Source organism: Ochotona princeps, chromosome 8, assembly GCF_030435755.1.
Source record: "Ochotona princeps isolate mOchPri1 chromosome 8, mOchPri1.hap1, whole genome shotgun sequence".
NCBI classification, from domain to species: Eukaryota; Metazoa; Chordata; class Mammalia; order Lagomorpha; family Ochotonidae; genus Ochotona; species Ochotona princeps.
The window spans coordinates 20,202,354-20,216,615 of record NC_080839.1 but is presented as its reverse complement, the minus strand read 5'-3'; the positions used below and the strand labels follow the sequence as shown (position 1 = coordinate 20,216,615).

At 35.4% G+C, this 14,262-nt stretch overlaps 1 protein-coding gene across 2 annotated transcripts in view; it reads left to right on the top strand.

Moving 5' to 3' along the window:
- CTNNA2 (catenin alpha 2) overlaps positions 1-14,262 on the top strand; it is a 1,134,503-nt gene that overhangs the window by 1,105,056 nt on the left and 15,185 nt on the right. The window contains exons 17-18 of one of the 2 annotated variants that reach the window (XM_004590714.4): positions 317-451; positions 10,456-10,599. In XM_004590714.4, coding sequence (XP_004590771.1) covers positions 317-451; positions 10,456-10,599 — 279 coding nt within the window. The remainder of the gene's footprint in view (positions 1-316; positions 452-10,455; positions 10,600-14,262) is intronic. The other variant, XM_004590715.2, reaches the window with a different exon arrangement.

The window sequence follows — 14,262 nt, the reverse complement described above, 5'->3', positions numbered from 1 at the left end:
ATTTTCACATAGTAAAGTTGAGCAAAACTAGGAGGAAAACAATAAAATATTTAGTCCTGAGGAAATAAATGTTAAAAATATTCATGAACACAAATACATACCTGCAGTAGGATGCTTAATATTCTCTTTATAAAGTTGTATGAAGAAACACTTAGCTATCCTGAAGCTACCCTCTGTGTTCTTTCAAAAATGTGCCATGAGGAAGCCAAGGCAAATGAATGTAGCTAAGGCATGTGACTCTGAAGCCTTTTCTTTGTTGTCTCCTTGATGTAGCAAGCATCTATACTAATTGAAGTCATGTTTGTTTCTTTTATAGTGTCCTGATTCAGCCTGTAAGCAGGATTTATTAGCCTACCTTCAAAGAATTGCGTTGTATTGCCATCAGCTTAATATCTGCAGCAAGGTGAAAGCAGAAGTGCAGAATCTTGGAGGAGAGCTCATAGTATCAGGGGTAAGCTGGGACCTGGGCTTCACAATGTTAAGTTCCCACTGTCGTACTTCAAAGCAAGCATTCTTGGCAACAGTACTCCTAAAAACTCCAGACTCGAGTGGTTTCAGAGAGACTTTTTAAACGTAAATGTGATCACTATTATAGACCTTAGAAAAACTCACAAAGAGCAATTTGATTTTCCAATTATCCCATGTTTATACTAACCTTGTAAAATCTCCATTCTTCACAAGAAAACTAATTTTGTAGTCTGGAAAATCATTGCTAAGCTGTGACTATTAAAATTACTTGCGGTTGTGCATATTTACTCATTATGAGTGTACCTTCCCTTTATTAGACATAGTAATTTTCACTGTTCAGGAGCCAACTTCTCTATGTGTGAATTTTCTTCACATATTAGAGATGATGGAAAAACAATAGGAATTAATTCATCAGGTTCCAATGCATACTAGGTTGTTAGTAGCTTTTGAAAAGCAGAATATATTTGAATTTAATATAGGTTGATGTGCTGTTGCTAAAATCTAACATGGTTGTCAAACACTAACAATTATATATCCTTCCCGCAATCACCCCAGTGTTTTCTTTCTCATGAAAATATAAATTATCTGAGCCATTTTCATCAAATTCATAGAAATAAGTTCAATAAATATTTAGAAAAATCACAATTTCTTGGCAAGATTTCCTAATGTATGTTTGAGGTTCTTCACCTTGGCTTTGTCTTCCCCAGTCCCTTTTTCTCAAATCAAGGTGTCATTTATTACACATCAATTGCAAGTTCAGAAGTGTGGCTCTGCCACCTTTGGTTCTTTTCCCAGTCAGCTATGATTCTGCCATTTTCAGTGCTGTATTAGTATAAATATGATGCTATTTTTACAGTGAATGCCTTGTGTAAATATGGCTGGTCATGAAGCCAGAATCTTCCTAATGCCGTGTTTGGAAATGCAGTAACTTGATGATTTGATAAAAATGTAAAAATCATTTTTGCACTCGATGTTTTAATTATGGTTCTGTTTGGCTTGTGGAAAACATAACTGGGAAAAGAACTGATCTGGCTTGCATGAAGATACCATCTGGAAAGCTTGTTCCATGCAGTCCTCTTAGAGTCCAATCAATTGGCTATTTTGTGCCTTTTACCAAATGTCAGTCACCTCTTTGCATTTCCAAAATGATCCTGCTTCAACATTCTTGCACAACCAAGAGCTGTATGTCTTGCAATGTGTCCTTTCTGCCATGATGGTAATTGCCAAGAATTTCTGGCCAAGAAGTGATCAAAACATTGCATCTCCCTTGCTTCTTTTCTTTTCTTGAGCCGTGATGGTATAGTGACCCATACCCCTCAGCTTTCATAGCCACCTGCATAGGGCACCTGTGAACCTAAGTGCTTTGTGTTCAGCTTGCCTTGTGTGCTTTCATTTGTTACTTTTCCAATCTTGTTATTTATGTGGATGCACAAAGCATCTTTGTGGATCTCTGACCCCACAAACTCATCTGGGCGATATTTGACTGGCAGAGCTGCTCTCCATCATCTTTTCAGTACCCATTGTCTGTCACTGCCACCAAACTTCATTTCCATTGTCTTTTCTTCATGTAGGTGTAGTCCAAAATCATCACTGGCTTTTATCACTTGCACTGTTGGCATTTGCAGAGGTGTTTGAGTTTGAGAACACCATCAGGAAGCCTGATTCCTTCTTTGAGTCTTAGTGGCAAAGTTGATGTATCCTTGCATGAGAGAAGGCTTCTTTTAGAGGAATGTTATGCACCTTTATAATAATTCAGAGTCAAATGCATTATAAAAGTTTGTTATCAATTGCTCAGTGATAGGCCTGCTCTTGGCCGCCTCATTGTTTGCTGTTTGGTGCCATACCTGCATCTGTATTTGCTGTCTTTGCTGCTTCTGCCTCCATCTTCTTCTTCATCCTCCTTCACTGATGTTAAATGGTGAAAAGTCAATATGATTATTTTGCAAAATAGCCATAAATGCCTGCCTTCTAAGTCATAAGAGTCATGAGCGTGGGACTCTATACACACAAACATCCAATGATGTTGCCAAGAAAGTGAAATCCATTGCTTTGGACTCCATTTATTTTATTGTAAATTTGCCTTTTTTTTTTTTCAGGAGAAGCCATTGTAGATAAGAATGCAGTAACAGAAAAAAAAAAATAAAATAAAAAATAAAAAAAAAAGAAAGAAAATCCAGAATCTTTTTTCCATTTTCCCTGTGTGTTTTATACACAGGAGGCAATGCTATGGCTTCTTCTCTAACATCTAAATGTTCTATTTTACAGAAATCAAAGAACCAACCATAATAGAAGAGATTTGGACAGATTATTTTCACTTTTTCCAGAAAAATAAATACGTCTTAATCAGGAAGCCATGTTTACATTGTGCCATGCTGACATGATGAACATGTGTTAAAAAAGAAAGACACAATTACGCATCCTGTCAGCATGTGTATGTTTAATGTGATTCTTTGTATACAAACTGGGAAAGTCAGATTGAATTGTGTTTGTTTTGGCTTGGGAGGTGAAAAGAGAAAACTCAATAGTTTCCATGGGCAAATTGGTGTAAAGGCTCTTCTTGAGTAATGATGATATGTCTTTGTATGTTTATTTGCATGACTGCCAACAAAGCCCATTAGTTTTTTGGTTGGAAGTAATTATTTTTAATTCATTAGCTTAAACCATTCTTATTAGCGTAAGTGTATCATTTTTACTGAATCACAACATAGAACACACTTTGAGTCATTTTTTTTCAACCTTGTTACTAAGGAAATAAAGGAAAATAAAATAGTTTATTATTTTTTATTTTATAGAAAGATAGAGATGTGAAAGGATAGGGGATGCTTGAGTTGGAAAAACCTAAAAGCAAGCAATTTTATAAACTAGCTTTATGTTTGACTTGGTTTAGCATTTACTCAATGTCTTAAGTCAGTTTACATACTTTTAGGAAGAAGGAATTTTGGAAAAAATAAAGAAAAGCAAGGAAGGAAGATATCAGGGAAAAGGCATCAAGAGTGAAGTGAGGACAGAGAATATAGAACCTTAGTAATAGCATATCATGAATTAGTTGATTAAAGGTAATGTCCATTTAGTGTGACATTATTATATCAGGGAAAGATTGTCACTTTTCCAAAGGGTGTAAATACTGCTTGCAATGTAAATAAGTAGTAATGCAATGACATGAATGTTCTAATACAAGTAATTATATTTTTCTTACTAGATTTTATGACTAACTTTTAGAGAATATAATGGACATCTTAAGAGAGAAAAACAGACCTGCACATGCTCTCTGGATTGAAAAATCACTCCATGACCTTTGATTAACTTTAGCTACACAAAGATTTATGCTTTGTATATTATTCTCAACAAGATCTGGAAGCCAGATGAAGATTCTTACAATTGTGCATACCAAACATAAAGTGTTCTGATAAGACTGATACAGATAGTTATTTGAAAAGTTCCAAGTTTAGATTAAGTACCCTGTGAGAACTATGAAGTTAGAACACAGGAGCGATTGTGCTCACAACAGGAATCTGGTGTGCAGGTTAGGAATGGAATAATATGAATGTAACTTACATTTAAAGCAATTTTAAGGGATAAAAATATTAATATTTGCAGAGTTTGGACATGAGGGATACCAGTCAACTCAGTCCTCGTGCAGGTTTATGGAACCCTGACTTATTTCTGAATGCGTGAGAAATTTGTCACAATATACACTTTCAAATGATTTATTTTAGTAGAAACTCAGTTTCAGGGAGAGAGGGAGAGACAGAGAAGGATCATCCATCTACCGGCTCACTGCAAATGGCCTAAAGTCCAGAGCTGGGCTGATGCTAAGCTGAGAGTTGACAGCTTCTTCTTGCCGCCGATGTGAGTGTAGGGGCCCAAGGCCGTGGGCTATCCTTCACTGCCCTCCTAGGCTTGCAGCAGTGAGTTGGACCCAAAGCGGAGCCACCAGATTTGATAAATAAGCACCCACTTGGATTACACCACTGTAGGTAGAGGATTAGTATGCTATGCAATAGCTCCAGCTGATATTTGCTGTTTTAATTTGCTGTTTACATTTTCACTGTCAAAATGTAAATCCTTCTCAATGCAGTTTTGGAAAGAAACTTGACAAGTTGAGCATGTATAATGTGTGACATTCAGAGGTTCTGAGTTTGTAAAATAAAAGTTGGAGAAGAAGTGGTTAATTACAGGTAATTTATGTTGTCCACATTTCATACCATTAAGCAATTCAGAAACTGTTCTAAATTAACATGAATATTTATCATAATAGATACAAAAAATCCTTGTACATGCTTAAAACTTAGAATATTAAGATCAGTCCAATTTACTATTGGCTTATACTAAAGTCTACACACACACACACACACACACACACACACACACACCAAACTGGCTTAAATATTAACCTTTTACCTCTGTAATAGTTAATATAATCAAGAACTGAGTGCATGATTGATAAATGTGACCTATCTGATCCAATTCAATTCAGGGAAAGGAGAATATATAGCATATTGTTACATTGATCTATATTAGAAATGTGGTTTTCTGTGACAACTAAATTGGGTTTTTAAAGTCTATATGCTCCTTATTTTTAAAAAGTGCTGGTTTTTTCTAATGAGATGAAACTGGCATCACAACACATTGTATCTAATTGTGCTAATCTGTGCTTTATAGAACACACCCTTTTTGAGTCTTTTTGTATTTTCTTAGTCTCTTTAGAAGGAATACATCATTATTTTCACTGGTAAAAGTGTATCAATGGGGAAAATATATATGATCGTTTCTTTGGTGTTGGTGTGAAACGCATGTATGTGCATTGTTTAAACAAAAGGATATATAAGAAATTCATACCTGTTCAAAACAACCTTACCCAGATCCTCTAGAAGGTAGGGAACTAAGTATTTTAGCTTAAAAATGTTTTCTGGTCTATAAAAGTATGGAGTGCACAGAACTAGAAAGAGTAAGATAAAAAATTGTATTGTAAATCTGAATTGACAGTGGAGATAGATTGTGACAGGATGAAAATTATGCAGGCACTTCTCATTAATAGACAGTAGTTTTGTACACACTTTGCTAACAATATATTGTTGCATGATTCCATCCTCATCCCACCTGTTGTCCAAACTGATTTGGTAAAACGTTTAAATCCTGCTTTCTGTTAGTACCTTCTTAGTTACATTCATATTGGTGGATGTGGTTATTGAATTTTCAAGGGAAACAACACAAAGTGGTTTTCACAGTGAAAATTCATAATAAGATTATGAAAAAGACATTGAACAAAATGGGAAATTAGGAGTTTTAAAAAGTGTAATAAACATCATCTTGGTTATCAGGCATCCTAGGAAGTATTATTTGGATCTGTTGTCATGTGTCTATATGGTACCTGGACACCTAGATGGACCTATTTTTCATCTATTGAGTGGGTTTTTGTTTTTTTTACACTGCTTCACATGATCATGTGGGCCAAATTATACTTTTTTTGCAGTGTATTATTTCTCAGTAATGGAATGGAATGGGTTAATGAACTTAAAGGGATGGAAATTCATTGGTAAAATGTTAACTAATGGATTTGGTTTCTTAAGGCTCTACTTTCTGATTTTTCTCGGTACACTAGTATTCATCAATTTTAGTCAAGATATGATTATTTCAAATTGATTAAGTTAAGCACTATGATTGGCTTTCTTCCTATTTGGACTTCACCCTAAAAAAATTCCTATGCCTACAGCCATGGAATAACATTGTTTAAGTGTTAATTAATGGTTAGCTGAAAACATTCACAAGTTTTTACAAAGAAATATAAAAATGTTAAGGAAATAAATACTAAATCACATAGTAAACCTTCGGGAATTACAGAATATACACATATACACACACACATTTTTTCCATTACCTCACATGGCCAAGAATAATAGAAATCAGGAGACTGCAAAATAAAACTGATACTAGGTTTTTTTTTTTTTTAAAGATTTTATTATTATTGGAAAGCCGGATATACAGAGAGGAGGAGAGACAGAGAGGAAGATCTTCCATCCGATGTTTCACTCCCCAAGTGAGCCGCAACGGGCCGGTGCGCGCCGATCCGAAGCCGGGAACCTGGAACCTCTTCCGGGTCTCCCACGCGGGTGCAGGGTCCCAATGCATTGGGCCGTCCTCAACTGCTTTCCCAGGCCACAAGCAGGGAGCTGGATGGGAAGTGGAGCTGCCGGGATTAGAACCGGCACCCATATGGGATCCCGGGGCTTTCAAGGCGAGGACTTTAGCCGCTAGGCCACGCCGCCGGGCCCGATACTAGGTTTTTAATTCGGTACTGGACTGGCTAAAATTTTGATCATGTTTTTCTGTAGAGATTAGCATTTCCACAGGTTGCTCCTAATTTGTGATGACAAGGCAAAAATTGGGAATTTAAAGGTTTGCATTTATTTGTTTTACACCAAACCATATTTTTCTGAGTCACTGAATTCAGCATCTTTATTATTTAATCTCTCCCTACATAAAATCACAGTGATAAATGCTGGTTGAGTCAGGCTATTTTCTCTAACACCGAATAATTTTCATGAAGAGAATATAAATTTTTCTGTGCATTGTATTTGTTAGCCTTATAGTATATGTTTATTTTTTTTTCTATTTAGTGTCTCAGCTTACAAAAATGTTGAAGTTTCTTGGGTCAAAAGCAGGGTGTCTGTTGTTGATGGCTATCTCTGTGTATCCAAAGATGTCTTGGTTCACTACATCCCAGAAATAATAGTGTGTTTAACTTACTGTCTTCTACATTCTATCCCTACAGATTATTTTGTCAAATGCTTTCTCCAATCTAATTTAAATGATTTATAAAATATTGTTGTGCTCACAGCCCTTAAAAGAGAAATATGTGCCACATTATGGTCCATGTATCTTATAAATAGGAAAGGCTTCTGGATGGGCAATGTGGAACTTTCTTAGATTAGAATCCTTGTACTGCTTCAGGACACACTGTCTTACTCTGTCTTGAATAGCCATTTTCCTTCTGGGCAATAAATATATTTTAGACACTTCATCCTGATCTTATTTTCTTGAAGACAAGCTTTCTTAATTTAGACTTTTAATCTTTTCTTTCATCATCAAAAATGTCTTACTACTTCTCTTTGAATACCTTCTTCTGTGCAGATGCTGTGCTGATATTGAACTTGATTGGAACTCTTTCAAATCTGTACATCCTGTCTCTTGAACCCTTTCATCTATTTTATTTGGTAAATCTGTTTTGCAACTGAGAGAGAATGTTCTGGAGAATGTCCAGCCAGCCTCATTTCCTAAGAATCACGCATTCTTTGCAACTCAAGTTTCTGTATATGAGACACTACCATAAAATAAAGTCGAAACTTGATCTCTTTATCTAGGAACTCCGTTTTAATCTACTGTCAACACATATTGGAACTTCTGTTATTGTTTGTCTTCAATAATGACACTCTGTTCAAGTTGCCTGACAACTGCCTAATCCTGTCTTCCTCATTGACTTACTTTGTAAATGCATCTGATTGCCATTCTTTGAGAATGTTCAAATTATTTGACCTTTACTCAATTTTTTATACTTCGAAGTTAAAATGCTGTTAACTCAAACAAAAATTTAAAGGCAGCATTACAAATTTCTAATCAGAATAAAATGATTATGATGTAGCATTAATACAATTTCTTGAGCAGAAAAACCTTGGAAGTATTTCATATCTTGAAGTCTTAAAGAGCTACTCATCCGTTTATGGAATGCTTGGGGAATTATGTGGGAAGTCTATAGTTGCACTGCAACTTCTCATGAACATCAAGAGGATAGGAGAAATGAATAAAGTGTATTATCCTGGCATTGCATCTGTCGCTGAAAGCTTTGTTATTTAAACTAACTAAAAGCATTATACAACCAGTCATACTAAATGCTTCTGAAAGGTCAGCACAGTTCAGCATTTTGCATCCTTTTGATGCAGCCTAGTTTTGCATTGGGTTCCTGAATCATTCATTTCCAAATATATAATATATAAATAGTAAGAAACACCAATCGATTATAATCTGAATGTAAATTGCTAGTTTCCAGTATGTAAGAATTGTGTAACAACACCATTTTTATTCTATATTGTTAGGAAAAGCGTGCCTCTTTGTGGGGTAGTAAACATGCCTACTGGAAAATGGACAAATAATGAATAATGTTCAAATTTTTCATGAGAAGCAGGGCAATCCATGTTATTTCTAATAAGCAAGTGAAACATGCATAATGGTGAATGGCTAACATTCTTTATAATCACAAAATCTAAGAACTGCCTAACTTATAAATGAAAATGAAACTATTACAAATTATTTTAAAAGAGATAAGCCAACTAGTCAATGATCTTACATGTAAAAACATAAAAATAAAAACTTCATTAGGCACTAACTGCAAACTTCTATACAATGAAAGCTAATAAATATGTAATTTGAATTTAGACTTAGAATTGTAGAGCATACAAATAGAATATTAACGGGGTATAGATGGAATTTGATTCCGTTACTAAGTACTGAAAAGTAAAATACAAAGTTATTTCTTATACAACACATACTTTTTTTCTATTGTGTTTAATATTTAACATTCTCTAAATTATGACATTCATTGCGAAATATAAATGGTCATAATCAGTTTGAATTTAGTAACCTCTGTGTTTCAAACTGCTTCCTAAGCTGCCAGTTTTGCTTAATGTTAAATTGCAATTGCTATAATACATGTATATATTTAGTAATCTAATAATTAAAAAATTAGAAATAACTTGTCTTAAAATATAACCCAAAATCCCAAAATGGAGAATTTTGTTTATCTGATTATAGAAATAGACTTTGGTTTTATACATGGTACCATGAATTAAAGCTATTATTTTCAATGGTAACTTGTACCAAAGTATTTCTAGGGCAAGGGATTGTTTGCCTTTTCAAATATCCCACTTGGCAGATAAAGTTTGGCTTTTGTGTAAATACTTTCAGACCTGTCCCCTGCTCATATCATCTACTTTTGGTTTATTGTAATGCCTACTTCATGATTTTGAGTATTTTGTGCTTTGGAACTTGCAGGTCTCAATTTAAGAAAAATAACCTTGTACTGTACACATTATGATAATGTCTGATTTACTTTGAGAATTGTACTGCAACATTAAATAAAATCTTGTAAGGGAGCACAATTTCTTGGGACAGAAATATTTAGCCAGCATCATGGTGCCATAGGCACAGATTATAGGGGAATTTTTGGATTGTAGCAATCCTGCCATTTGATTTTTTTAAAAGTTTTGAAAGTGAGCTTTACTCCCTTTTTGATGTGTATTTGGTACACAGAAAACTTGAGGTTTTCTGTAGTGTTTTATATTGAGAGAATCTTACAACAAAGAAGATGCTAAAGGTAGAAGTAAGCATTGATTATTGGCTTATCTTGTAAATTATGATCTTCCAATATTGCATCCTTGAGTAAAAAAGTCACAAGAAAAATTGCAGTTCTAACAATAATGAATGTTCTACTTCTTCATTGATCTCTAAGGAGGAGGTAAGTATCCCTTAAGTATCACATACTGGCTATCTGTGCCAATGCCAAGAGCTTGACGAAGGTCACGCAGCAGGGCAATGGAACCTTGAAGAAAAGCATCTGGGGTCCCTACATGTTGTTCCAGGCTGTAAGAGCTGAAGCCCTTGCTTTCACTCTGGGTGATCTTCAGTGCTTTAACAGGGGGTGCCTCCCTTTGAGTCCCAACACAGCTGTCCATTACAATGCCTGAAGAGGCAGGGCACTTCTTCATCCTCCTCCCAGATGTCCCTTTACTTGGTCAAGAACCAATGAGGAAGCCAAAAGGCATGGCAGCTTAATGTGAAGAAAACTGTATCTCTTTCAGTGCTGAAGTCTTCCGATTTAACTCTTTTTCCCAGTAACCCTCTTGCACTTCCCTAATCCCTTCCCAATTAGGGTACTTTATTTTTTTCTCTTGCTTTCTCTCTCACGCTCTCTTTTCTGTATCTCTCGGAAATCAGACAGGAGTTCAGAGCACTTTCACTACCTTTTATGAGGTAGATTGTGATGTCATAGATGGGGGCAGGGCTAGTCAACTTTCTACCCACCTCCCAACCTGTGCTGAGGGAGCTCCGATCGGGAGTGGAAGCAGTGATTCCTCCATGGTGAGTAACTTCCTTTCTAATCCAATGTCTCTCATTGTAATCATTGATTCTAAAGACAGGGGGTGGGGGATTCAAGGAAGTGAACTTGTATCCACTCAAGCCCTCCTTACTTATTAATAATCAATTTTGGGCAAAGGATCTATGTGTTTATTTTTGACATGGATAAGGAATTCCACAGCATGGTTATTCTCCAATTGTGATCAAAACTTGAGAAGTGAAAATGGTATTTTCATTCTTTTATTTCTAAGTCTGACTTGGCATTCAGGCTGACAGTCATTGTGTATGTGCAATGATAGCTATTCTGTAGAGCTTTTGTGAGGTTCTGGAAGGAAATGTAGAACGTCACTCTTCTTCAGAAGATTTGGGGGTCAGAGACTATCACTTATTGATGTTTGCAGAGAGAATCAGTTGGCCTTTGTAACATTGTGGGGCAAAAATGCAAGGTAAGCACTGAATGAAGATTATCAACACTGTGTTATAAACAAAAGCTTCCTAATTGAATGACTACAGGTTCATTACTAAAAAGGCACTGTTTGTGCAACTATGAAGTGGCAGCCCTTTCAAAGTTACAACCAAAATATACTAACTTGCTTTGGTTATATGTCATAATGTCATAATTTTGACATTGTTTTGTAGGGTCTTATGGTAGTAAAGAAGTATGAAAAGCTGCTGTTCTTGTGACACTTGGGTTTCTAGTACTGATTAGGTCATTGGTTATATGCTTTAGTATTTAGAGGAGAAAATTTACTAGGGTGTGAATTTTTCTTATTTCCTGGTTATTTATTTTCAAATGTCAAGATGTAGGTTTTTATACAAGCAAAGGTACATGGAGGTGGTTAAATCTTCATGGGCTATCGAAGCATCTGGGTGGATGTCTCTAAAAGGGTTTGACTATTGGCATGGATACCCTGTTAATTCTCAAGAGAGGTGAATGAAAACAACCTGGTATGGGTGATGAACATGATGAAATAAGAGGCTATCCTGTTTTTCAAAGTGTACGTGGCTAATGCAATAGCCATGTAGCCATGTTGGTGTTGGGTAATTGGGAGTGGTTTTAAGAGAATGAGTCCTTTTTCATTGAAAGCTTCTCTAGCATATGTAGAACCCATCTCAAATGTATGTACTTTTGCAATGAATAGAATTAGTGCTGGTTCTAAAGTTATTTTCACACTTAAGTTTTCTAACCCGAAGAAGTAAATACATGGTCAAGATTTCCTCCTCACCAAGGAAAGACAGGGCCAGGACTTCACAATAGGAAGATGTGGGTAATGATGCCTGCAGACAACATGATATTGCAATGTTGGCAACAGTGCCCAGGTCTTGCATGTTGGGTTATCCCTTACAAATCTCTGACCTGCCTTCCATTGAAAGTGGTAGACCCTTGAAACCCAGGTAGAACGAAATCTCCAGAGCCAGAACAATCTTATGTCTAAGCATAGCTCAAGTCTTTAATGTCTCTTAGCAACCTCTCAGACAGCTGCCAGGTAAGCAATACTCATATTTGACAATTTTTTGAAATACAATCTTCAATCTTTGTGATTAAAAACAGTTGTATTGTGCACTTGTACCAATTCAGAGAGCATTATGGAATGCCTTGTGCGTGTACTTGTCTATTTTCATGTGCATGTTTCATTTACAGTGCTGTTTTTTAGTCATTATGTATTTTTACTTATTTCAATACAGTCAAACCTATGTTGCAGTAAATATAGGACAGTGAAGAGTGTACTAGAGAGTTGCATTTATTTGGGGTCTGATCACTGTTATAACCACTCTTCTCTTTCATTGACTGGCCAGGTAACTTAGAGATTAAATTTATTTTCCTGTGTAAAAAAATTGTGGACGATCTGAAGGATATATCTTAATGTGTTCCTGTTCTAACATTCTGCAAGTTTACAGGAGATGAAATAGTTCATGAGCAATAGCTCTTGAATTAGAATTTTTCAACCCAAAAATAAGTAGTACTGTCTAACCCAGGGTTTAAAATGTACTCTAAGGTAGTGTTACTTGCATGATTATAGATGTATAGTTAAGTGATTCTGCACATTTAAGGGAAGATAAGTTATCTCAACATCAGTAACTTAAAAATATTGCATCTGAATTGTATGTGAAGAGAGAATGTATGATAGTTTATTAATGCATTTTTTACTTATGATAATTTTTTGTTCTGTTTTCATTTTTACTTTGCATCTTGATGTTTTAATTCTTGGAGATTTAAAAAGTTTATTTCATAGATTCTATGGTCTCACAATATTTCTGGAAGTTACATGATTTTGGGGAAGGATGGATGAGTGGAAAATTGGTGGATGGTGTGCTGAGTGGGTATAGGAAGTGTCAGTATCTGGCTCCTGAATTTGAGGAACTTGTGACTGTGTGTGGGGATGTTAGTAATAGGCCAAGTGCTTATATGTGATTGAAGAACTAATAACTATACCTGTGTTGTAGAGGTCCTGGGTTGTAATGTGATAGTTTTGTGAAAAGCTGGGACTTTTTACTGACTTTGAGCAGAATGATATAGATTTGTGTTTGTAAAGGAGGACAGGAAAGAATGCTAAGTCTTCAGGATCACAGAATAGTTTATGGGGCTTGGTATGTTTTAGTTTCAGATATGCCACACATAAGCAAAATTTCTTGCTTATGTTTTACCTATTTTCCTCAGTATTCATTCCATAAACCATATGCTGATTTCATAAACCTGTTCAGAAAATGTGTTTCAAATGAATGAATTACTATTATTGTACCTTTTTAAATTAATTACATTGCATTATACCATGTCAATTTAATCCATAACATTATTATTGTACCTGAAAGTGAAATCCTGCATTGATTTTCTCAAGTACCTAAGAGGTCAGATGGTCAAAGACAAGACTGACAGAAAGAAAGGACTGAATATAAAGGGAGACCCTCAGGTACTGTTTAAAGAAACAGATTATCATTGTGGAGTTACTGTTAGGTTTAGCAGTGGTAGATGGTGACAGTAATGAGCATAGGGTAAGGAGAATCATGTACCAAGGATCGTTTTCCAAATAGAAGCTTCTCTGTGCAGTAAGAAAGAAACAGCCTGTTTGCATATTGTTAGGACTTTTCCTAAGTGTATTGGGAAGAGAGACTTCTAAAAGATTGATTTGTGCACTGTGAACCTAAATAGACAATGGAGATGTGGTTTAGGTCACCAAGGGAAAGATCTATTAGTTGATGTTGAGATAAAAATTATGCTGTAGAAATCATTTCATGAAATCACGTTGCATATGGAAGCAACGAAGTACAGTTTTCAAAGCAAGAAATGTAAGCTTAGAATTTCTCAAAAATGGCTCAAGCAGGAAAATAAATGTTTTGTGGCACAAAATCAATTAGAGGTATAATTCATTAAATATTTATTGAATATATAACATTTGCTATTCATTGTCATATAAACTATGGATGGATAGATGAAATTGGCATGGAAAACACATAAATCAGTATTTATGATCACTTTAAAACATATCCACCATAATTTGTACCTTTCAGGTAAAAAAAAAAAAAGCAGAAAATGTAAGGCGGTAATGTGTTTGAGCCAAATACAAAGTTTCTTCATGGAATTGAAGTTTTCTTGGTAGAGCTGGATAGATGTGATCATTCCAAACCAAAGTCAGAACACTTTACAAGATTCATAGATAACATATGCTA